The sequence below is a fragment of the Pseudorca crassidens genome, chromosome 13, assembly GCF_039906515.1.
Source record: "Pseudorca crassidens isolate mPseCra1 chromosome 13, mPseCra1.hap1, whole genome shotgun sequence".
Classification (NCBI taxonomy): domain Eukaryota; kingdom Metazoa; phylum Chordata; class Mammalia; order Artiodactyla; family Delphinidae; genus Pseudorca; species Pseudorca crassidens.
In genome coordinates this window covers 52,138,271-52,164,614 of record NC_090308.1, presented here as the reverse complement: position 1 = coordinate 52,164,614, position 26,344 = coordinate 52,138,271, and the positions used below count along the sequence as shown (strand labels likewise).

At 43.7% G+C, this 26,344-nt stretch overlaps 1 protein-coding gene across 2 annotated transcripts; it reads left to right on the top strand.

The window, feature by feature from the left end:
• The first annotated feature begins 986 nt into the window (after positions 1–986).
• On the top strand, positions 987–24,117 carry PRDM1 (PR/SET domain 1). 2 transcript variants are annotated; one of them, XM_067702456.1, is made up of 7 exons: positions 987–1,431; positions 3,045–3,293; positions 9,737–9,856; positions 13,838–14,090; positions 19,052–20,157; positions 20,624–20,752; positions 21,106–24,117. In XM_067702456.1, exons 1-7 carry the CDS (start codon positions 1,390–1,392, stop codon positions 21,676–21,678), a joined length of 2,472 nt encoding a protein of 823 aa, XP_067558557.1. In that variant the 5' UTR covers positions 987–1,389; the 3' UTR covers positions 21,679–24,117. The 2 variants fall into 2 exon arrangements, with proteins under 2 accessions (XP_067558557.1, XP_067558559.1); XM_067702458.1 differs by lacking the exon at positions 987–1,431 and adding an exon at positions 2,532–2,757.
• The last annotated feature ends 2,227 nt before the right edge of the window (positions 24,118–26,344 follow it).

The following is a 26,344-nucleotide window of genomic DNA, read 5'->3' as shown; positions in this document are numbered from 1 at the left end:
CACACGTGTATTTAAAATGTTAGAGAAAACATTGCAGCCTAAGGTTGAAGGAGAGAGATGATTTTAAAAACCACCATGTATAGAAGGCAAGCAGGAATAGTGGGAGACTTGTGTTACAGTGACCTAAACAGTCCTTGTAATGGGGTGTCTGCTCTAAATGGACCCTTTGCATCATTGTTTCTCTGAATTAGACGATTCCTTGCTGAAGGCACAAGACCATTGAAGGAAGTAAAGCATCTGGTTTGTTTTGTAATGAGAAGCAGGAATGCAAGGTCCACGCTCTTAATAATAAACAAACAGGACATTGTATGCCATCATCACAGGATGTCCTTCCTTCAACAGAGGGCTGACTGGGGCTGGAGGAAAAGCCGGGCAGGGCTCCCAGCGTAGAGCGCCACTAATTACTGCCTTCGTCTGCCTTCCACTTGCTGCGATCAGTTCCACATTCCCTTTAACTAGGAAACGATTAATGCTCTACACTTTGCAAACACACTCCTCGAAGTCTGCCTGTGGGCTTTGGGGAGGAGAGAAAAGGCAAAGAAATTTTAATCTGTAGGATTATACCTTTTTCCTATTTCCCTATTTACTAAATAATTGAAAGAGGGAAGTCAGTTCTACCAAAGATGAGTTCCCTTTAGTTAGCAAGAGAAATGGAAGCTTTCAAGTTTGCGGGGAGGAAACGTGTATTTCACAGGCAGTAGCTTGAGGACTAGACAGCTACATCTTATTCCATTCCATGCAAAAATAATTGCTCTTTTCACGTGATCTTTTCAAGTAAGTTTTGTATGTTCTGTAACTGGATCTGAGCCGAGGAACCCAAACGATTTTAGGTCATTTTTAGGTTTCCCTGAATTTAAGGAATGTGCGCCCCCTTATAAAGCCGCAGCAGGAAGGAGGGCGGTCTGGAGTCTTTAGAATACAATACAGCCCGAGTAAACGCTGAGGTTAAGTGCCCTCAAAGGGAAGTCAGAAGATTCCGAGTAAATGTTGAAATTCAGATACGGAGGGAGGAAGCTCTGGGCGCTCGCGGGCTGGAGGAAAGCCCTGGGGTGAGCTCTGCACGGCTCGGCCAGGTGTGGCCACGCCCCCACTTCAGGCGGCTGGTAGGAGTGAATCACGAATGGGAAATCTGCGGCAGGGAGGGGGAAAGGGCCGAGCCGCCGGCCGGGTTAACACAGACTGAGCGTGCTGCCGTGACACTCGGCCCTCCAGTGTTGCGGAGAGGCAGGGCAGCGGGCAGCGAGGCACCTGTCCGCGCCGGGATTCGGGACACGGGCGCCAGCCGCCGGAGGAGAGGGGCACCGCCGCGGTCGGTGCGCGCCAGCCCTCGGCTGGGAGGGGACGCGGAGCACATGCGGACTGTGTAGGCATGAGCGACATTTATCTCAGATGTTGGATATTTGCTTGGAAAAACGTGTGGGTACGACCTTGGTAAGGAACTTGATCTTGTTTTTCATTCTGAAATTGATCTGAAAACTTTTTTTTTTTTTCTCTCTCTTGGCTAACGTAGTCGTAGTAGAAACCAGAAGGGCTTCTGCTTTCGGGCGCTTAGTACTGTCAAACATTTATAAGACTTTTTCCTTATGAATCATTAACCCTTTCAGTTCTAGGCGTAATTGTCAGTTCATTGAAATTTCGGTAGTGGCTCCCGCCCACACCCGTCCAACAAAGTAACTATTCCGCATTGGCTTAAGTTTAAATTTTGGGTTTATTTTAACACTCATTTGGCATCGTGACTGTACATGTTGCAACTACGTAGAAATAAGCACGTTTGTTTAAATCGTGGCTGAGGGAAAGACAACTTCGCATCCGACTTTTTTTTTTTTTTTTTAAAGAGCATCATATTTAGGGAAGAAATAAAAGAATGGAAAAGCCACCCTGAAGGACTTGGACAGTGTTATGTTTACATTCTAACAAGGACATGTTCTTACATGGAAATGATACCCACGTTCCTACTTCTTCCCCAACCCGTCTGTATGCGAAAACACTGCAGACGTTGTTTACCTTTTTTTCTCTCTCTTTCTTTGGAAAGCACTTTTCCTGCGTGTGAGGGGGGATTTGCGGGAATACCCTTATCAGTTTGTAAGTGGAAGCAGAGCTTGTCTTCTGAGTCTTCTATATTTGTTATAACTTTAGTTACAGTAACTGTGGCCCATCAGTGACTTCTGGGAATTCGTACACTTTCAGATTTAAATGGAAAGTGCTATTTGTAGCTGAGGGCTCCTAAAGGAATTCTCTCCAGGGAATTCTATTGAACAGTTTTATGTTTTGTTTTTACTTTTTCAATTTGGCGTGAGATGCCCACAGTCAAAAGAAACTGCGGGGAGTTGCCCCCCCTTCCGCCCCCATCTTTCCTTCTCTTTTCCTATGGTCCAAACGATCTCGGAAAAGCTGCAGCTCAGTGATGCTGGCAGGATGCAGCCCTTTTCGGCCTTCCCTGTGAGAGGATGAAAGAGATCGCGCTGCAGAGGGGGGGGGGGGGGAGCGAGTTGTTTTGAAAGTTGTTTTGAGTTGGGAGCTGGTGGGAAAGTTCAGTCTTCCCCATTTGGAAAAGGCAGGCTGGGTTCCGCTCCTGCACCACACGCGCTTTCCATTTTTAGCTTCATTCAGAGGCAGACAGAGCTCCTTCCTCTTCCTCTCCTTGTTTGTGACACTTTTCTGAGGCAGCTTTTCCACAGCGCTGAGGGTCTGGCGGCCATGACCCCAGGCGTCCTGGGACAGAGGACTAGGCGCCTCAACGTTTTTCTGCCGTGAGAGGTAAAGCCAGGGATTGGAGGTGTTTCTTTTCCTTTTTTCTTTTTTTCACTTTGTCCCCCAATGTGGTTGCCACACTTTATTTTTATTTTTATTTTTTTTTCACTAAGGATAACATTTTAAAACCTTGCTTCTCCAAGGCAATCTTTATACGGCTTTCTGGCTCTTACTCAACTGTACCAAGCACTCTGCATCTGCTTTGAAAGTCTTCAGACGACTGTATTAGTCACAGCCTCTCTCGGAGGAGCCACAGGACAATGGGGATTAAAGGCCTTTCCTTTCTCTTCCAGGCTGCCCCTAAGTGTAACTCCAGTGCTGTGAAGGTTCCAGGGTTGGCAGAGGGGACTGAGGGGACCATGAAAATGGACATGGAGGACGCGGACATGACTCTGTGGACAGAGGCTGAGTTTGAGGAGAAGTGTACATACATTGTGAACGACCACCCCTGGGATTCTGGCACCGAAGGAGGCACTTCGGTTCAGGCAGAGGCATCCTTACCGAGGAATCTGCTTTTCAAATATGCCACAAACAGCAAAGAGGTAAGCCTCTGGTTTCTTGCTGAAGAAGATTGGCACCTGACGCCAAATCTCCCTACTTGCCCTTGAGGCCTCGTATGTCTGTGAGAATCTGTAAGTATCAGTAAATAACTGATCACTTAATTCACTTCTTTCATTGTTTTCTCTTGCCCTAAGTCCATCCCTTCTTATTCCTCCAGCTCTTCACTGTTCCATAAGAATTAGTAAACAGTGAAATCTTTTTGCCAAGTTGACATGTCTTGGAAAAGCCGACTTGCAGCATGGGGTGGGTGAAATCGTCAGCAGCTTTGAGAACTCGTCCCCCAGTGTACTAGCTTTTGAGGGAGAGAAACTTTTTCTTAGAAAAAATGTTTGACATGTTTCTTTTGTCTCTTTTTGGTCATGAGATGGCTTTATTTATTTACTTGTTCAACGAGCCAGCTTTATTAGCTGGGTTTCTAAAATTATTCTCAAAACCTTGACGTGTTTATGAACTGAAGTGATGGTATAAACGGAGAAGAGTTTCATGTAAAAGTGCCCTCTGTCCGGATGACTTCAGAGCTAACCCCTGTTTATCTGCGGCAGCTCCTTTGCTCTGACCGGGCTGGCAGGCCAATTTCTTCTTGGCCTCTGAAGTGGGTACACCCTTTGTTGTTTCAAAGGGGCTGAAAACCCAAACTTGGAATGAGCAAAGGATTTGTGTTTACCCTTTTCTATAATGATTGTATCTAGGCGTGATGTTTGGCTGTGAAATAACTTGCAGAACCACCTCTTGTTTTGAGAATTCAGCTACTGCAGCTGCTTTCATTGGTCTACTGCCTGCCGGGCTGAGCTGGAGGAATCCACCCGTCCACAGCCCTGCCATCACAACCATTCCCATAGGTCACTGTCCGTCCTATCACTGCCTTCAGAAAGTCGCGAAAAGGGGGTCATTTGCTGCAGGAGCCCAGAATTCTATACTGGGACTATTCATTACAACCATGTCAAATCACTTTCCTCCTTCCCTAAGGAACAGCATTTGAAGGAATTGAGAGCCGGTTTGGGAAATACTTTGTCTCTTTCCTGTTTGTGTATCTGAGTTCAGTGTTTTTGGTGAGGGGGTGACACAGCTGTCTAAAATTAAATAGAGCAACTCTGCTTTGGGTTTCATTAAAGCTCAACTTTTTTTTTTTTTTTTTTCTTTTTTCCTGCTGGGAGAGAGGAGGCTGATTTCGTAGAAAGCAAAATTTAAATTGTATTTTAATGTGAACATTACCAAAAATTTCACGCCAGAGATCGGCCTTAATTACATCTCTTTCTGAAAGTAACACCCTTTTCTATAGAAGGTCTCTTAGTGTGTGGCCCATGGAATCAGTGTAGGATTTGTTTGGGTATTTAAGGTTTGGCTGTGGCTTTATAAGCTGTAGCATTTTTTCCCATATCAAATCTGACCAAATATTGATCTGTTCCCCGGTTTCGATTGTGCTGTGTTGCCCCATCCAGCCCCTTGGGATTGAAATCAAGACCTCTATTCTGTGGGTCATCCTTGCCCTTTAGTTCTGTAGTGTCCTTATCCTCAGTTTAGCTCTTAGCTTAAGTTTTTCAATTTTCATCATTCTATGTAAAATCATAGCTAAATAGAATAATGCCCTTAGTCCAAGGTTCAGAAAGATAGTCACTTACTTAAGGTATATACTTAGAGCCAGAGCCAGGCCTTGGAGCGAAGTTCTTCAGACTTCCCCAACCAGTGCTACCTGATTGTGCTACACTGGCCCCTCTTGGTGTCACTGTGGTTTTAGTTATCGTCTTAACATAACTTCAGGACGATCATTTATTAAGCTTGTTTGGGGTTTTTTTCTCTGAATGTGTAACTCCATATTTCATAAATTCAGCACCCAGAAAGCATACAGTGCCTGTATTCCTAAGGAGGGTCCTTCAAAACGAACCTAATAAGAGATCAGCTTTCTCTTATTCTATTTTCCCCTAGAAATGCTTGAAGAGAGCAGTATATCTGTTGTCCCTCATCATAAAAGCGACCAGGAGACCAACTTAAATGTAATGCTGTCTTAAGCTCTCTCTGGAAACGTGTACCTGTTATTCAGTTTCTCCCTCCTTCCTTTTTGCACTTTGGGGAAGGAGAGCTCCCTCCAGGTGGTGAAAGAGAACCGTAGAATTGAGCCATTGAGAGTATGAGAACTGCACACCAGTTCTAGAACAGAAATCTTCAGGATGGGTGAAATGTTTACATTATCATTATTCAGTTAGTTCTTTCAGTCCCACAAGCCGTGGAAAGAGGAAAAAGGCCTTTGTATGTGTAGTTTTCATCTGACTGATTTATCTTGCCCTTCTTTAAATGTTTTCATTTAAGTAGCGAAGATGTTACCTTATGTACTGATGTTCTGACATTCTGGGGATTTTTTTTTAGCAAAGACCATTTTTCATTATGAATTTGCGCTATGTGTCAGCACCTTTTTTTTTTTTTTTTTGGTTTAAAAACAAAACATACAAACCATATTTCTGATCTTGACCCTCATTTTTAGATTGGGTTTAGAATCATTCTGCACCTTTAATGAGGCTGTTCTTACTTCCTATTTCCAGAACTCAGACCAAATATAGACATACTATTCAAAAAACTTGTAAAACTTTTTAAACTGCTGGGTTATTCTTTTAGGGGGATTTTCCCCTTGACCTCCTGAAATAATCTTCTGTGAATACTTGAATACAGAAAGATCGATTGAAACACTTCTGTTCTGGAAGCAGTAGCCTGTACTGAGGTTGCTTGAGTTGAATTCAGAGGCTCTGTGGCTCCGAGCCTGACCTCCAGAGTCGTGTGGCAGTGAAACATCAGGCCGAAGATGGGGACTCAGTGGCCATTTTGATTGAAGTCCATTATTAAGCCATCTCTAAAAAGCATCTTGCCATAAGTGCAATTCCCTCTTCATACTGCCTTTTATTGTGGAGACTACGTACCCAGGCATTGCCACATTTCCTTTACTATGAAGATAATTAAGGAGACTTTCCAAAAACATCGTTATCCACTCCACCCCGTTTTTTTAAAAATGGGGTGAAGTACAGGCTGAAGTCTTGATCCAGTGAGTATATACCCACTCATCCATTGAGATGAGCTCTAGTCATCTCAATGCAACTATAATTGTATTCGAAATAGAATTTTAATCGAATGAGTCATTTTTATGGAGGGAGAGGGGAAGAGGTAGCTAGTATTTTAAATGATTTTAATATAATTTGGGGTGAGGCTGCTTCTACCACATTTAGACCTGAATGATGTTTCTGCTTGAAACTCACTGCGATGCATGTGTATTCATATATTCTAAAGAGGGAATTTGCTTTCAAAAAAAAAAGCAAATTTGTTCTTCTTACTATCAGACTTTCATTCAGAACCCCCAGTCCACCTATACTAAGTTGTGACATCTTCATTTTGTAAAATGGAAAACAAGCCCTGTTTTTTGTCTGCAAGCCTTGGACTTCAGGGTTTGTTCTGTAACGGAGGCCGCTGACGGATCTGAAGGGGTCAGCCCCACACATAGCACACAGTGGGGAAGAGCGGGCAGGCGGGGAAGTGTGGAGGCCAGTGTCCTCTCGCTGGTGGGTTTATGGGAGGCACGCAGCAATCCGTGCCCAGCAGGGATGCTTTAGGACCCTGGTCAGTTCCAGTGAAGTTTCCTTCCTGAACTAGGTGACCACATTCTTAGTCTTTTTAGCTCTGGGAAATTCAGGGCACATACCAGGTTCCCCTGTATCATAGGCTAGCTCCAAGGATAGAACTTTGTTGGCTAAGATTCACATCTGGATCTTTCCAGGGCCAGAGGGAGAAGTATGACTTGGTCTCCCACGAAAAACTACCCTGGTTCCGATCCCCACTCCGGTTACCTGGCTGAGCACTGGAATCTTAGAATTGGAATCGTAGAGTTGCAGCTCTTCTGTGCTCTTTGAATAATGTCTCAGACACGGATTTGAGGTGAAGGTGCTGATTGTGAGATAGGGTGCTGGACTGGGAACGGATAGAGATGGTATATAAGCTACACCGTTCCTTCCAACCTTGAAATTCTGTGATTTTGTGTCTATTTATTCATATGTGTGAGTTTACATGTACCCAAAGCTCTGTGCATCACACAGCTTAAAATATTAGGGTTCTGTCTCAATTGCAAAGATAATCTAATATTGAGGCTCTTTTTATTTGTTTGGGACATGAGGATTTTCACAGACCTCCCTTTCCTAACAAATTATTCTCCTGTCTGGCCTGCTGAGTTTCATTTGTAAGGTTATCGATGACAAGAGCTACTTCCAGTGCTGTCACACAGCTTCCCCAGTGACTTGCCTATAGCTGTGCTCAAAGGTGTCAGGTGGCTTATGTCTACTTCAGATTCCTTTGTGGGAACAAAATGCTAGTTGACTTCTTCTGGACCATAAGAAAATGGTGTATGTTTCTTAGTGTAAGATTGATAGCTGAATACCACAAAGCCTGTTGGTTAAAAGAATGGCAATTCAGAAGAAAAACCCTGGCCTCAATGTCATGCTACTTGTTGGTAATCAAGCTCTGACCCCCAAGACACTGTCTGCGAGAGACTATAATTTAAAACAAGGTTGATAAACCAGTTGAGTACCTTTTTTAGAATTACTGCTTTGAAGTGGATATGTTGAAAATATCAACCGCTGATTATTGGCTCACCAACAAATGACATTATTTGTTTTTCCTGTTTGTCATTTTAATATTATGGAATAATCATTCAGATATGAATGCCAAATGATTTGTGTCATAGAAGCCAATTCCATGCATTTTTCAAATTAATTATTTTCAATAATATATCATAAACAATGAGCCTCTGAATAAGTAAGTCTACTTAAGCTTTAGGATGTATTTTTATCTCAAGACTGTTCTGAAGTACTCCCGTCCCCCAGAGTTATACTGCCAACATATACCAATAATGATGAACTGTCATTGAAAGGGCAGATAGATGTAAATGAGGCAGAGGAGGATGAAATGAACATCTGCTTTTTTCAGCTCTTGCCAGAAATTCATAACGGGCCAAAAATAACACTAGCTCACCAACCTTGTTTCAACTTGTGTTAGATATAGGAAATTTTCTTTTTTTCTGTCTTTCCAGTCTGGGTATGCTCCATTGGCTTGTATATTGAATACTAAATTTTTAAAAAAATTAATTCTTTAAGTCACGTACATGAGAAAGCCTGGTCTGTCACAAGCATGTAGGTATGCTTATTCCATATTCATTTAAACAGAGACAAATTATTGATAAAATTAGTGAGGTGTCAGTGTGTATCATAACCAGAACCTTAGATTCCACTGCAGACATTTATTGCTTCATGTATTGGGGCCTACCATTTCAGGTACACAATTATAAAGGAGCCGCCAGGGATAATAAAAACTGGAAATAAATATGTTTTACCTCCTTTCTTGGTCCATATCAGTAAGTTATTCAGTAAGTGATTTGTAGGCTGTTTGGAGCAAAAGGAAAATGAAAAGAGGAGAGTGAGTGAATAAAAACCAAAACAAAATGTACTACAAAATGTACTGCAAAATGTCATAAGGGACTATTACAGAGGAGAAGGCGTTCTTTTGAATAGTAATGAATTGCTTCCTGATTCCTGGTTGGTGACTTTTTTTTCAACCCCCCCCCCCCCCCCCCCCCCCCCCCCCCCCCCCCCGGCAAAGAAATTTACGACCCAGGAGGAACTGGTATATTTAACATGCTTCTTTAGCAAGGCCCTACAAAGTCAAAATGTGTGATACATCCAAGTCTGAGAAGGTCATTTCCTCAGATCTTAGAACCCACAGCTCTCCTCGGTATAAATTCCACTTCAAAGGAAGACTTTTGACCGCTGTTGAGCAGAAGATGCTAGAGAAGAACAAAGTTACTTGAAAGAATTCCCTTCTATTAAACAGAACTTACAAGTTAGAAGAAGAAAAAAAAAACCCTCATCTGGAATGAAAAAAAAAATAATATGTTTTGTTTCTGGTTCCTTAGGCCTTTGTGGAACAACCAAAGAACATTATTTTGGTTTCTGAGGTTAAAACTATTTTATTCCCCTTAAGCATACTGTGTTTATGGCTTGAGGGAGAAGAAGAAATAGGAAACTAGGAGCCGGCTGAAGTGGGCTAAACTTGACTGTCTAGTTCTTCAGTATCTGAAACTTGTTCTAATATGGAATGGTTACCCTCTCCGTTCTCGCATAAAAAGTATTAATAGAAAATAGAGGACCCTCAGTCACCGGAGAATGACTGTTTTATACTTGGTTGTGTATTTGCTTATGACCTGCGAGTTTAAAAGATGGTCTTCCCCAAAAGTCAAGCTCGTTGTTAATTATGTAGGCACCATTAATGTCTGCTCTCCATAGTACAATTTCATCATTGTTGGTTATATTACCATTTGACAATTCAACTCATTGAAATGAAAAGATTGATTAATATTTTACAGTTGAACTCATTGTTTCATATGTTTTACCCCCTTTAGGTTATTGGAGTGGTGAGTAAAGAATACATACCAAAGGGGACACGTTTTGGACCTCTAATAGGTGAAATCTACACCAGTGATACAGTTCCCAAGAACGCCAACAGGAAATATTTTTGGCGGGTAAGTAGGGAAATTTTTCCAGACTCATTAAGTGTTAGGGGAAAAAAATGAAACTAAAATTGCTGGGTCACTTCCATTTTCAACCTGTCCTGGGGCTCCCCACAAGTATTCAGGGTCCCCATGGACATAGGGAATTCTAAGCAACCGTGATGAACCTGGTTAGATGTTTGGCCTGGGAAACACAGCCTGTAGGTGGTTAGGGATGGAGAGATGGTCTATATGTGAATCTTAATTTTTGCAATTCATTAGAGCTTTGTGATGAAAGGAAAGAGTTTGCTGCTTGCTTCAAGGGTAAGTTCATTTGCATTTCTGTGCAAGGAAGTAGTAATGAGTCACCAAGCCTTAGATTTCACCCCTTGTTGATTTCTTGCTGACTTAACTTTAATTGAATGGACAAGTAATCATAAATGAATTACCTCAAAAATAAATGCCTTTGGGCTTCCCTGGTGGCACAGTGGTTGAGAGTCTGCCTGCCGATGCAGGGGACACGGGTTCGTGCCCCGGTCCGGGAAGATCCAACATGCCGCGGAGCGGCTGGGCCCGTGAGACATGGCCGCTGAGCCTGCGCGTCTGGAGCCTGTGCTCCGCAATGGGAGAGGCCACAACAGTGACAGGCCCGCGTATCGCAATCAATCAATCAATCAAACCAATAATGATGAACTGTTGTTGATTGATTGATTGCGGCAAACAAAACATTGATTTTGTTTACGCAGAATAAATAAATAAATAAATGCCTTTAAGGAAGGATGGGTAGAAGATGGTACTAGGGGAATGGAGATGGACCACAAGACTCGTCCTGTTTCAACGCACCTGTACCATGAAACTTTTGGGTTTGATAGTACATAAGTTACTCCCATAGCGTAAGGGAAATGCTTATAATCATTCGGGATGATGAACTTTCCTTTAACATCCAAAGAGTCTGGCCAATCCAATTTCCTTTGGAATATCACAGTTAGAAAGGATCTCACAGGACTTCCCTGGTGGCGCAGTGGTTGAGAGTCCTCCTGCCGTTGCAGGGGACCTGGGTTCGTGCCCCGAGCATGTGCTCCACAACGGGAGAGGCCACAACAGTGAGAGGCCGCGTATCACAAAAAAAAAGGAGAGAGAGAAGCCACTGCAATGAGAATCCCGCACACGCAATGAAGAGTAGCCCCCACTCGCTGCAACTAGAGAAAGCGCACACAGCAAGGAAGACCCAGCACAGCCAAAAATAAAAAATTAATTAATTAAAAAAATAAAAAAGGACCTCAGAGGTGAACTAATTAGGTGGAATCTTTGAGTAAAAGACCCTGGATTAGGATGAACAGAGAAAAAATTGGACTGCTTTCCGTTTTCCCATAGATCTCTTTGGGATATTTGGTTTCCTTTAATTAGAAAATAAAGCTACATTTACTAAATTTAAAAGCAATTTTTTATATACATACTTGCACAAAATGTACATGATTACTGGGAAACTGTTACTAAAATTCTTTTAAGAAACAGCTGCATGGTAGCAACAAAAATTGTATTATACTTACTCTGGCCAGATTTACCTAGAATGCTTATATCATCTGGACAAGTATATTTATAAAAGACTTCTATTTGGGGATCACTCAGAAGCTGTTCCTAAGAAAGTTTTGTTTTAAATCTGGGAAGTTTTGTGTTTTAAGAAATGTATTTTACTATTTTCCAAACAAAAGAGATCACTGAGAATTTTTCACTCTGAGTTGTGTGCTCACAATTTTTATTTAATTAATTAGTCATGCTTAAAATATATTTAATACCTGACTAATAATGGGCAAAATGTAAGTGAGTTCATTTTCCCCTTTACTGCCAATAAAGTCTTCTCAGAAATGAGCCATAGACAACGTGTAGTTGTTGGAGTTGCAGGTCGGAATTAAGAAAATCCAGCATAAGTCTCGTTAATTCATGATCCTTTTGAAAAAAAATGACAAGAAATATTTAAGAACCTCCTATCTCTGTCCCAGTTCCCTGCTTCATTGAAGATTCACTCTAAGTAGCTGAAATGCTTTCCTTGGGAGGATTTATTGAAATCGGCCCTTCACATGCAAAGGATATTGTAGGAGATAACTTCCCACATGTTGTTAAAAGCATCCTGATTTTGCTGGCAGGAATATGAACATCTGTTGTGAGGAAAGAAAAAGTTTCATGCAAATTACACAGTCAAAGAAGAGAAGGGATGTTCAAGTTGAGAAACCAGTGACATTTCTTGTAACTGTGCTATGAGTCAGCACGTTTTTAATCTTCTTGATAATATATGGAAATGTAGTGAGGGTGACAGGGAGCAGTGTTCATCTGACGTATCATTATTTTATTTTCGTGTGTGTGTGTGTGTGTGTGTGTGACTTCATGGCGTCGACATTTCTGTTTTTAAATGAGGATACAGTAAATTGTAGTCCGTGGAAGGCTGACTGGAATCAACATAGCCGTAGCTTTAGAAAGCAGTTTCCGCCCAGCGAAGAGTGCAAGAGCGATGGAACCCCGTGTTCCTGGAAGTTTGCACATCAGAGTAAACAAACTTGAAAACCCCTCTTGATAGCAGAATTCACCCGGCCTTGTTCCATTTTCTCTTAACAAAACACACCGCAAAAGCTCTCACAAGCTGCTTTGATGAAGCCACATGTATTTCCCCCTTCACAATTTACAGGAAGTTACTCTTAAAAGAAAGTGATTCTGGTGTTTACTGCCCGTGTTAAAGGGACAGAGTTCCTTTTTGTCTGATAACATTAGAGCGAAATACAGAAACATTTTAGAGACTAGCATAGCATGTGACTAAGAAGAAAGCAATAACCTGCTGTCCGGTTAGAGCAAAACTTCTGCTATGAACCAGGCCCTATGACTTGGAACCTCTAAGTTGCAGATAACCAGGTATTTCTTATATATGTGTTAAGGATCTCTTAAGTCTGAAGACGAGTTGGGTACATCTTAAAAAGAGGGAAAGAGAGAAAGTTACTGTGGAAGGGCAAGGAGTTTGTTTATAAAGTTGTTTATAAAGTTTCAGTAAGAATGTATACTTTAATTTTTCCTATTCTTACCTCTACCTTTTTACCGAGTGGCCTGAGGGTATCTGTTAACCAAAAGCAGTATTACTCTAGGGCAGACTTTGAATTCTTCATTTTGCATTGCCTTTAAAGAGCAACATGGTTTCTTTCTGTTCTTTTACCAAAAACACGAACCTTATGGCTCTGTGAGTGGTGTTTTAGCCCAACCACCTCACGGATGAGAGGGTTCCCTCTCCCCTCCTCTGCCTTGAAAGAAAAGTGCAAGGCCGAACACGTTTATCAAGAGGAAAAGTGACTTCTCAGTAGACTGTCTGATGCTGGCTTCTGTCCCAGTGCTCACTTTGTTATGGCAGGTGAAGTTCACCTTGGCCTCACCCAGCATTTCCCCAAAAAGGCAAGCTTCCAAGTATTCATATGAACAAGTGTTCCTGCTGGACTTGGAGGCTTGGGGGTGGAGGATGTTTGCATAGTTTAAGCCTTGGGCGGGGGTGTAGGAAACGGCAAGTACAGAGGCCATAGAAAAAGTTGAGAGACTCGGTTTGACGTACTCAGTCGGGTTGGTCTAATACCCAGTGACTCAAAGCATTAAAAGTCTGCATGATCGGAACTCAAGTTAAGTAGCATTGCCTGTGTGCCCTTCACTGTGGCAGCAGAAACAGTACTCGGTGGTTGTTTAGTCCTTCTGAGGCAGCTCCTTAAATGAAATCTTGTGTTTCACTCTTCTGTTACTTTTCCCCAAAAGTGAAAAGACACTAAAACTGAAATGGAAAAGGTAACTGACAAAGTGTCCCTTCCCTCTTTCTGCCCTTATTTCTGCTGATTCAAGACAACTCCGGCTAAACTGATTTCCTTTTCTAACCAGGCAATAAGGGACCAGAAATCAAACCCGGTATTTGCTGGGTTTATTCTCAGAGGTGCCTGGGAAGCTTTTCGTTGCTTTGGGGCTTTCTTTTCCATGTCTGTCTTCTCTTTTGGGCAGATCTATTCCCGAGGGGAGCTTCACCACTTCATCGATGGCTTTGATGAGGAGAAGAGCAACTGGCTGCGCTACGTGAACCCAGCACATTCTGCCCGGGAGCAGAACCTGGCCGCCTGTCAGAACGGCATGAACATCTACTTCTACACCATTAAGCCCATCCCCGCCAACCAGGAGCTTCTTGTGTGGTATTGCCGGGACTTTGCGGAAAGGCTTCACTACCCTTATCCTGGAGAGCTGACAATGATGAATCTCAGTAAGTGGATGACAGAACAAAAAAATTAGAAATGCCAGTAACGTCAGTTCTGCCCCTTTGCGCTAATAACATGTTGTTTAATTACATGGCTTCATCTGATGGGCCAAGTAGGTGGCTTAAACTAGGGACTGGGAACAGGAAAACAGCTTTTTTTAGTCTCTGTTTCCTATAATGAAACTTGATCGTTTAAAAAATACTAAGAGCTACTTTGAATGTTCAGAAAGTTACAGGAAGAAATCTATGTTCAATGCTAATCTATCCAAAAGGGGGCAGGTAGGATTATAATATAATAGAGATTCGTTCTGACATGCCAAGGATGCACGCTATATAGTTCCTTGTTTGTGGTAACTTGTCAGTGCTTAACATGTACATTGAACTATTGTAGAGATGCACATTTGGTTATCAAGTTATGGTCTGATGTGAAACATAAAAGGTTTCTAGAAAAACTCGGAGATATAATTTTTCAAATCTCATTTGAATATGGATAACCCTAAAGATTTTATATCTTAGCTTCCTCCCTAATGGTAAAAACCTAATTATCTGATCTCCTGATATTACAGTAACCACCTATCACTTGATCTTAACAAATTCTCCGTTCCATAGGTCTGCAAGCTTTTACTTTTTTATTTGGTTAAAGTTGGCTATCATGACCTCTCTGCAAAACCCTACTTCATTTTAGTCATTCTCAAGTGATCTCTATGAATGATTTAAGATTTACCATAAAATTCCAACCTGTTGTAACTATGGTTGTATATTCTCAGACTGCTAAGTTTTAAAGCAGTTTTTTAAATCAGCTCCTTCTGGTTTAAAAGTTTTGGCCTCTAAACGCTGACATTTTTGTAACCTTTTGTTTTGATCTCATTTCCAACCTAAGGAGAAGTTGCAAAAACAGTACAAAGAATTCCCAGAGACCCTTTAACCAGATTCATCAATAGTCCATATGCTGTCCCACTTGCTTTATCTGGAGGCTAAATTGTTTTAGTTCACACTTTGTCCTTTGAGATGAATGTTAGTATTAACATAAATTAGAATTTGACTTAAACTTTAGGACCAATTATTTATCCTAGTCAGGTATAATCCAATTGTACAGCTATTTGGTGCTCATCCCACACTGTCTAGTTTACTTTTGCTCTCCCTGTGATCCCAAGACTATATTTATAGTTTTCTGAAAAGCTGGGGCTATAAAAGCTTAAGGACCTCCACCATAAGATCATCTTTAAATTTGTGTTTGTGGTCCTTACACACACACATATAGTGCACCTTGAGCTTCAGGAAGAAGTCTTAGAATAGTTGGAACAAATTGGCTTACGGCTTGAGTATGGTGGGTATAATCAGGTCCTGGCCAATGGTGGTGGTTCTTTTCCCTTATCTCTCTTTAGCGCTTCCAAGAGTCTCCATCATGTCACTAGTGCCAAGCATCCCAGGAGCCCTTCGGCTATTATACCACCTGTAGGTGCCAGGCCCAGTGGTAAAAGGCAACTTATATTCCGGCAGGACATCTCCCAGGAAGCTGTGCTGCTTCCTCCTGACTTTCTGAGCATAGCCGGTCACTTCCTCTTGAGGGTCTCCTCCCACTCCTTGAGCTTCATCATTCACGGATTCAGAAAAAGACTTTGATTTTTTCTTTTTTGAACAGTAACTCCATTTGAGATGACCCACCCTGGTGACTTTGCTCCAACCACAAAGAAGTTTTTTCACATACATCCCTTACCTCCTGCCAGTCAAAGAAAGGTCTTAAAAGGCCTTGCATTTATTCAAATGCTTATTCTTTGTGTTCAGAAGCAACTGTCCTGTATACTATGAAATGACACCTTTGTTCCCTCAAATGTCCCTTTTTGTTTACGCAGAATTTTTTCTAAATGGTGGTTTAACATTTTCAGGTACCCATTTATTGTCCAGTATTCGTAGTAAAGAAAGAGTAAAGTAAAGAGTTAACGATAGCCAGTGACAGTAAGTAAGCCAAGACTCCAGTTGCCTTGTGAAACCAGTTGTCGTAGGTGTGGTAACTGATGACTGAGATGCTGATCAGGAAAATCTCCACTGTTTCATCAGGCCTAATAGGCAGATTGCGTCTTCACATGAGTTGTATTGGGTTCCATGCTTCAAGCACGATAGAGGCTTGTGTCAGAATCTCCGTGAGGGCTTTAAAATGGCAGTGATAGTTCAACTGGTAGAGTTTTGAGGAGAAGAGATTTGAAGAAAACTGAGGTAAAGAAAAATAAGTAGCCAGAAATCATAAATAGGCATTTTTTAAAAACCAAAGAAAAGGAGTAGGAACTCTCAGGTTTAACTCTTACCCCTCCCAAGTTTTTTTGGTAGTTTTTTTCAATCTATCTAACTAACCCATCTAGAAAACAGTTGACCAGATTATAGACTTCTAAATGTTAATCTGCGTTCTCAGTTTCAGTTGAAAACAGGCTTTGTTTTGCCTACTGCAGAACTTCTAGGTTCTTTCTTGTAGTCTTGGGGGTTCTTATTATAGATCGAAAATGTGAGTCGGCATAATTAAGCCATTCAGAGCCTTCAGAAGCAGTTCACTCTTGAAATGACTCCGTCCGCCTACAGCCATTTAAGATTTAAGAACAAAAACAGATCTTGATTTTCTTTTTCATGTTAACTCAAGCTGCTGCTGAGTGGGAGAGTCAGAAATGACACCAGCTCCACTGATTACTCAGCTGCTGAAGGATGGTTTTCTTAAATGTACCTTTTCACATAGACTCCATGATCGCCACCTTAGAACACCTGAGGGGGGCTGGCGTTGCCCTCCGGATATTGTATTTTTATGAAGGCATAAGAGATATCGAACATATATCATGGATTTACTATATGCTAGGCACACTGTGCTCAGTATTTTGCACAGAAAATTATAAATTCCGACTTTCTGGTTTGTTGGCCCAATTGTTAGCTTTTTTTTTAAGTTTCTTTTTTTAATTAATTTTTATTTTGGCTGCACCGGGTGTTAGTTGCAGCATGCGGACTCTTAGTTGCGGCATGCATGAGAGATCTAGTTCCCCGACCAGGGATCGAACCGGGGCCCCCTGCATCGGGAGGGCGGAGTCTTTCCCGCTGGACCACCAGGCAAGTCCCCAATCGTTAGCTTTGTGGTAGTTCAACAATCGGATTATGGAGGTGCTCAGTAAGAACACCAGGCTAAATAAATAGTAGGGACAGTGCTACGGACAGACGTAAACTTTTTGCTTATGGCTTTAATTTATTGAATTTTAGAACCAAGACAGTGTTGAAGCCAGTAAAGAAAATTAGGAGACTTAGACGTAACTTGCCACATAAAAATGGCAGAAAGTTATGATGGTGAAGTTTCTGTATTTTCATTATTTTTAGGGTGACATCTTTCTGTGGATGCCTCCAAATCATTCTTTTTCACCTCAAAATTCCCTCCTGTGGGTGTGAGATGCCTTGCCTATCAGCTCTCCAACTTACTTGTCTCTCTTCCTTTACCATTTCAGCTTTAAAAAACAAAAGTGACAATTTGAACTTCCTGCCTGCTGAGCCTCACTGAAAGACTGATATTGGCCTGATAAGGGGCTATTTATTTTGGTTTAGTGGCTTCAGAAATCCCTCTCCCTCAACAAGCTTTCCATCACTGCCCCCATCAGCATCTTCCCTGATAGTGTCTGGGCTGTGTTTATTCTGGGGCTGCTGGCTCACCCAGGAGTAACTGATAACAGCCAGCAGAGATAACATTCTCTGAGGGGCTCTCAAACTGGAATCGAATCCCTCAAGCTTGTCAGTCTAGAGAATGGATTTGAAGAATTCAGACTCTGGAGTTCCACAGAGTTCATTTCTAGACCTATCAGGTATCAAGTCTGGAGTTCCTCCTCCGTTAAATCGAACAGGGACTTTTTTAAAGACAGTGAATGATACTTTTACAGAGGCTTCAGCCCAGTCCCCCAAGCCTGTCCTCTTCTGAGGCTAAGGCCACGAGGTCCCTGCCTCTCCTGGCATCTACACACACCGACAGCTGATGCCTATGCCTACGGCAGGTGTGCAGCCTGGTGGGGTTGCCCTCCAACAACCAGAGCTCCGACTAAGCAGCGTGTATTTTACTTTTGGTTTCCAGGGAAGGCTGAGCAGCGAGTGTTTGGTTTTCCCTGCTCTGGCTGGTGTCTTCTCGAAGGCATCGTTCTGTGTGTTTGGAGGGGCAGTGCTGGCGATGGCCTGGAGAGCCTGTGCTCTCATTGCTGCTGTTCCTAAACAGTCTGTTTACCAAGTAATAATATGCCGTCTTTTGGAATACACGCTATCGTCTTTGGTGCTCTAAGTAATTGAACTGGCTCAGGAAGTGCCAGTTGTGGTCTGGCAGAGATGCCTATGTCACGCCTTGTGACTCCAGGGGACAGCATTACTGGGAGCCTGGTTATAGACCAGAGCCTCAGTGAAATTCTGGTGTTGTCAGCAGATCGAGGGGAAGGGGTGGCATCACATCGCTAATCTGTCTGTTTGGGAAGAGGCAGTTTGAACAGGGTTTTATCAAATTCGTATTAAACAAGAATGGAGGCGAAAATTGATGACTGCTTATTACTTGAAATGAGTCTTAATCTTGCACATCTAGTTCTCAGGGTGTGCTGATTTCCTTTAGGTAAACCGTGAACATGAGAATGACTTTTATTAACCTGTGACACCCCGTCCCGGTATTTTTCCACGCCATTTTCATGGAGGCTCTCCTACTCTTGGTCGAACAGGACTGTCCTATCATGAGGTTTTTACCGTTGGAAACAAAATAACACAAACGGTGCTATTCGTTTTATCGATGCCACCAGTGACCTGGTTTTGCTGAGAAGGAACTGGAGTGGCGAGAGCCTTCTAGAATGAGTGGGCGTTGAGATGCCAGGTGTCCCTCTTGGGGCAGCTGGGGCTCAGGTTTGCTCAAGGAGAGCGCAACTTGGGCAACGTCGCTCCGATTTTCTGTCTCCATCTGAGTAATCACCCTTTCTTTATTTCAGCGCAAACCCAGAGCCATCCAAAGCAGCAGAGCACTGAGAAACATGAACTTTGCCCAAAGAATGTCCCGAAGAGAGAGTACAGCGTGAAAGAAATACTAAAATTGGACTCCCACCCCTCCAAAGGGAAGGACTTATACCGCTCCAACATTTCACCCCTCACTTCGGAAAAGGACGCGGATGACTTTCGGAAAAATGGGAGCCCCGAGATGCCCTTCTACCCGCGGGTGGTGTACCCGATCCGGGCCCCTCTACCGGAAGACTTTCTGAAAGCTTCCCTGGCCTACGGGATGGAGCGGCCGCCCTACATCGCGCACTCCCCCATCCCGTCCTCCACGACGCCCAGCCCCTCGGCGCGCAGCAGCCCAGACCGGAGCCTGCACAGCAGCCCCGGGAACACCGTGTCGCCGCGGGCCCCCGGCTCCCAGGAGCACCGGGACCCTTATGCCTACTTGAACGCTCCGTACGCCGCCGCCGCCGCTGAGGGGCTGGGCTCCTACCCCGGCTACGCGCCGCCCCCGCACCTGCCGCCCGCCTTCATCCCTTCCTACAACGCGCACTACCCCAAGTTCCTGCTGCCCCCCTACGGCATGAACTGCAACGGCCTGGGCGCCGTGGGCAACATCAACGGCCTCGGCAGCTTCGGCCTCTTCCCGAGGCTGTACCCCGTGTACGGCGGCCTCCTGGGCGGGGGCGGCCTGCCTCCCCCGATGCTGGCGCCCGCCTCCCTTCCCAGCTCGCTGCCCTCGGAGGGGGCGCGCCGCCTGCTGCAGCCCGAGCACCCCCGGGAGGTGCTGGTGCCCGCGCCGCACAGTGCCTTCTCCCTGCCCGGGGCGGCCGCCAGCCTGAAGGACAAGGCCTGCAGCCCCACCAGCGGGTCCCCGACGGCCGGCACCGCCGCCACGGCCGAGCACGTGGTGCAGCCCAAAGCTACCTCAGCGGCCGCGGCGGCCCCCGGCGGCAGCGACGAGGCCGTGAATCTCATCAAGAACAAAAGGAACATGACTGGCTACAAGACGCTCCCCTACCCCCTGAAGAAGCAGAACGGCAAGATCAAGTACGAGTGCAACGTCTGCGCCAAGACTTTTGGCCAACTCTCAAACCTGAAGGTAGGCCTGGCGTGGGCCGCCCGATGGCGCGGGGTCAGTCCCCGGGAGTGCACGACGCGCGTGGGTATTTAGTTCACCTCCCGCAGGTTATAACTTGCCATTTCCACAGCGTGAGACCTGGGCTGGGCATGGTCGATGCGGCTTTGCTTTTGCCTTTGCCTTTGCTGCTCTGGCTGCGCCGCTTGGGACACGTTGCTTCCCCTCTCCTGCGTGTCTTCTGAATGATAAACACGTGGGGTTTGCGCTAGAACATCAGTTTCGAGTCCCTGCTTAGCCTATGACTTTTGTTCCTTTAGCTCCAACACAACAGAGTTCTGAAAATCACATCGGGGTTTGATTTGTTCTAAGACTTCACCTTGATGCTTTTCTTAAGAGGTTTGCATCCTAAATGCCCCAGTCCTTGCACGGGAATGTTCGCTTTTGCAGCCAAGTGACAGCCGACCTAACGTGTGTGGCTTCTTCCCAGGTCCACCTCAGAGTGCACAGCGGAGAACGACCTTTCAAATGCCAGACTTGCAACAAAGGCTTCACTCAGCTCGCCCACCTGCAGAAACACTACCTGGTACACACGGGAGAGAAGCCACATGAATGCCAGGTGGGCAGTGTTTTCTGGGTTGAACTTTCGACCTTTGTAGACAGTGTCTCAGGAGTCGCCCTCCCATCATCCCATAGCCCATAGTTTAAACCAGCACAAGAATTCTGCCTTCTTTGGGCTGCTGATGCGCTGAGATGATGACACACCAGCTTCCAGTGGTTGGACAAGTGGTCTGGAAGGGAAACAACACCCCATGGGCAGTGCGTTCCCATTGCCCCATTTGCCTAACGCTGCTGCGAGTTTTTTCACCTCCCAGGTTGCTGGGTGTGGGTGGGCAGCGCGCCCCTCCACTTGGCAGTTCTTAACCTTCTGGTCTCCCACCTCCCTCCCCTGCCCCCTTCCCCACGCTGCAGGTTTGCCACAAGCGATTTAGCAGCACCAGCAATCTCAAGACCCACCTGCGACTCCACTCCGGAGAGAAACCTTACCAGTGCAAGGCGTGCCCCGCCAAGTTCACCCAGTTTGTGCACCTGAAACTCCACAAGCGCCTACACACCCGGGAGCGGCCCCACAAGTGTGCCCACTGCCACAAGAGCTACATCCATCTCTGCAGCCTCAAGGTCCACCTGAAGGGGTATTGTCCTGTGGCCCCAGCCACGGGGCTGCCTCTGGAGGACCTGACCAGAATCAACGAAGAAATCGAGAAGTTTGACATCAGCGACAATGCCGACCGGCTGGAGGACATGGAGGACAACGTTGACGTGACCTCTGTGGTGGAGAAGGAGATTCTGGCCGTGGTCAGAAAAGAGAAAGAAGAAACTGGCCTGAAAGTGTCTTTGCAAAGAAACATGGGGAATGGACTGCTCTCAGGATGTAGCCTCTACGAGTCAACAGACCCGTCCCTCCTGAAGTTGCCTCACAGCAACCCACTACCTCTGGGACCTGTAAAGGTCAAACAAGAAACAGTCGAACCAATGGATCCTTAAGATTTGCAGAAAACAAAAGGTGTTTTGTCTTTTTTCTTAACTTATGACTTGGCGAGTCAGGGTGCCTGTGGCAAATGCTTGTACATAATTCCAGTTCTGCAAAGCTCTCCTGACGGCAGGTGGTTTCCCCTCACCTCTCTGGAATTAACGAAGGATCCCCAAAGTTACTGAAATCTCAGGGCATAAATGAGGGAAAGACAATATATATACATATTATATATACTTATTTACACCCCCATCTATATATTTGAACCTGTGTATTTTGAATATTTGTGTGGATACGTTTGCATAGCCCTCCCATTGCTAAGACTATTGCCTAGTCATAATTATTTTTTCAATGATAATCCTTCATAATTTATTATACAACTTATCATTCAAAAAGCAATAATTAAAAAAAGTTTACAATGACTGGAAGAATTCCTTGTAATTTGAGTTGTTCTATCTTTGTCTGGTGGCTGTTCTTTGTAGATAATTTCTGCACATCTGTTTTAAGTACCTAAGATTTAGTAAACAAATACATTACATCAGCCGACCTCCCTCTATAATAATGGTTTGAAAATGAGGTTTTGGTATTGCCATAGTTAGGCAATTGATGTGTTCATTCATAGGACTGTATCATTTGAACAGCACTGTATAACTTGGGGGTATGTGTGCAGAATTACCCAGTAATAACTCTGGTAGAAGAAATAAGAAAGAGAGAATCTTGTATGTTTCTGTAGATAGTTCAGCATTTTCCCCCCTAATCACAGATTTACCAGAAAGGCTACAAGAAGGCTTTGCTAATCTGTCTCCCTCTCCAAAACACAGGGTCGCCCCACCCCCAAAGTCATGTGACCATTCGGAGTGGCCACGAGACTTTGGCATCCCAATGTATTATCTGAAAATGTGAAGACAAAATGCCATGTTTAAAACCACTGCAAAACATTCCCAAAGCGCAGGTGGTTTTGTATGGGTGAGGTGAGGAAGCATGAGTCTGGGTGTTTTTGTTGTTGGTCTTTTTTGTTGTTATGTCAAAATTGCACAAACGTGGTGCTCTACCAGGAAGGATTTGAGTTAGATAGGCTCAGGCCACACTTTAAAAACCAAAAACCGGAAAACGGGTATTCTCGTTGTCTTAGGGTCAAAGCGGGTAATGAACATTCCTATCCCCAACACATCAATTGTATTTTTTTTCTGTACAACTCAGACTTTCCTCAGTATTTGTGTTTTTACATTTTATGGTTAATTTAATTGAAGAAGAAAGGGCATTGCCGAATTGTTCAACAATTACCTCATTGAGTGTGTCCAGTAGTGCAGGAAGTGATGGCTTCTCTGATGATTTGCTACTCAAGAGGAGAGAGCCAGCGTGCACCAGAAAGCTGGAATGCGTCGCATTCTGTCTCCTCTTCTGCTAAACCCAAAGATGACATGTTGGCATTTGAGGTGTAGCGGAGAATGATGTATATTTATAAATCTATTTATACCACTATACCATGTGTATATATAATATATTTATAACCACTTAAATTGTGAGCCAAACCATGTAAATTATCCTTCTTTTCCTAATGGCATAAAAAAAAAACAAAACCCTTTCTGAGACTTTGCTTAATTAGCACTCGATGACCTCACAGTCATATTGGTGAGCTTGGGCACCCCCTTGCTATTGTAAGTGACCCAGAACCTTGGTGCAAAGGTGGGGACTGCATAACAACCAGGGAGAAAGAGACATACTTTTTTACTATTAAGGACAATCTAAGATGGGGGTTTTTTTGGTTTGTTTTGCCACATTCTGATGATGTGGTCACACCCAAGCCCCAGAAATAAAAATCCCATCGACCACTGCAACTTTTCTCTCTCTTCCTCTCCCTCCTTCCTAAATAACTGATGTATCACTCATCAATCTGGTTTATATATTCAGTATTTTGGTCCATGGCAACTAATGTCAACCTGCAGAAGAGAACAACAAATTTAGGATAATGCAGAGAAACCTAAGAGCCTTACTGATCTGTTCCTTTAAGTAACAAAACTGACAGTTTTTTATGGTATTTTTTAGTCAGTGTTTGACAAACACAGTCCTTAATTGTAGGTAAACCAAAGCATCACATTCTGACGTTGACACCAACTACTTTCTATTCCCAATTACTCTTTTGTTCTCTTTCTCCCCTTTCACGCTTTCTCATTAATGGGAATTTTTCCTGAGACCTGCACAGTGGCTTGAGACTTCTTGATTCTCTTTACCTTCTGACTTTCCCTGAGGCCTCTTACATGTGAATGTTGAGCCCACAATCAACAGTGGTTTTTTTTTTTTTCCTTCTACTCAAAGTTAAAACCAACCAAAGTTATTGGCTTTTTACTTTGCTAGAACAACAAACTATCTTATGTTTACGTACTGGTTTACATTGTTATTTATGTGCAAATTGTCAAAATGTAAATTAAATATAAATGTTCATGCTTTACCAATGCTTGTCTAGTGTCTTGAGTGAAGGGTGAGTGAACGACACCTTAACCATACTGCAAGGGTAGCCCCAAAACAAATTCTGAACATGACACAATTTGCCTCTATCCTGCCCACATCCCCACCCCGACCCTTCATCCCCCCCAGAGATGATTCCCTAATTTCACCTCCTCTATCGGCGACTGCTCTAACGGGGTTGGTCTCTTACCTCTCTCACAACTCAAAGATTTTTCTCTTTAATTATGAGCTATAAAAGTGCCCTCTAAGGAGATCATTTCAAGCATTAGCCAGTAAGTAGGGGAAGATTTGTTTGCTTTTGTTGGACTTTTTTGTTTGTTTTACTTTGTTGATGGACGGGGGGTGGTGGCGAGGTGAGGAAGAATTGAGATCAAGTCCAGAAATGCCGTCCTAGCCTCGATCCAGCGTGAGTGTGTGTGGACCCAGCCAGCTGCTGGGTGAGGGGCTCTGGAGAGCCCTGGGAACCTGAGAAGCATTTTGCCCACTGGTGGTTTCGTGTTTGCTTCAGTAGCCAGCGTTGAGCCCCCCACAGGGAATCAGGGCTTTTGTGCTTCTGCATAGTCTTCCTGCCCTCCATCCCATCGTATCTTTTTCCTTCACATCTTAACTCGGGAAGTAGATTTGCCACTGGTGCATTTAAAGCCAATTTCAAGAAAGCTGTTGTCTGGCCAGCCTCTGGGCGTTGTTAGTATGAAGCCCAGGGATCATGGTGGCTTGGCCATGTGGTCCCAAGGGTCAGATGTTGGGAGCGAGTCTACTTTCTCATCCATTGATGCTCCAGTAACTCATCTTTCTCCAGTCACAAACAAAAAGGCACAAATTATTTTGAGTCTCACTTGGTAGATGTGAATAAGAGAGATGCCTGTATAAAAGTGCTACTGCCCTCAATGAAACAACCAAAAAAAAAATCTAAAAGCCCTTTGCAAATGGTTTTCATGCTTGCCATTTCATCCATCACCAAGTTCATGGTACCATGCCCATGCTAACTGCATGCTAAGAAGCAGTGCTCCCTACATTTAGACGCTCAGAACTGCCCACTTTCTTTTTAATGCTTCTTCTTTATATTCACTCAAACATCTGTGCCAAGAATTTGAAATGCTGCCAACATTTAACTGTGGAGTTAAGAAAACCAGAACCCTATTGTCATAAACGGGCCAAATGGTGCTGGTTGCACTACTAAATTCTACAGAACCATTGTGGTAAGAATTTTTCAAAACAAAGCCCAAAAGGAGTCAGAGCGTAACAGTTACTACCATAAATCATAGTTCTTTACGTGGCAAAGCATGCCTTTTTTTTCTTGAGAGTTATCTATCTCGGGAACACTTGTGGACTTAGCTGTTAACGAAACATTACATGAGAACATAATATTCACTAGGAGCTCAAGTCTCCCCGGCCGACATCCACCCTGTTGAACTGAGACTTTGGGCAGCTGTTTGTAGAGCAAGGCAAAAATGAAGAAGCCACCTTTTTGAATCTTTCCTTAAACTAAAAGCCCTGTTCAGGAATGATGCATTCAATTCTTCACCAGAAGAAAACATACAGGATATACAGTTCCATGGGAGTATATGGGCACACATCTCAAATTTTTTCTCTTGAGGGACAGGAAACCAATTTAGGACCCATAAGTTTGTATAAGTGAACTTATTTCTGTGTGTGTGTGTGTGTGTGTGTGTGTGTGTGTGTGTGAAGCCTTCTTTAAAAGAAGATAATGGGGAAAGGCCAGAGCAGAGAAATGAAAGTAATTAGAGGCACATGGTGGAGGAGTTCTAATGTAAAACCAGGCCTCTGGGATAATCTGGTCTACAAAGGAAGTCTGCACCACCGAGGTTGGCAGCTAAAAACATTAATGCATAGAAGCGAAGTTACACAGAATGGGATCATTGAACCAACTGAAAAGACATTTCTATTTCCTTTATTAGACCATAGGGTTCTTTCTCCATAACATGTCTGTTTCATTATCAGTGTCTGGTCAGAAGAAACTGGATCATCCTGAGCACTGGCTACCTCTTTGGAGACCACTTCTGGGCATACAGCAGCTGCGAGAAATGTTTCAGGACCCAGGAATAAGCCTCCCATCACATCCTTTTTTAAGCTTCAAGTCCTCAGGACCCCCGAGTCCATTTGCTCAAAGTGCTACTGACAGCTGCTGCTTCAATAAGTGAGAAGTGATTTAATCTCAATATAGCTTTAATCATGTAATTTAGGCCCAAAACA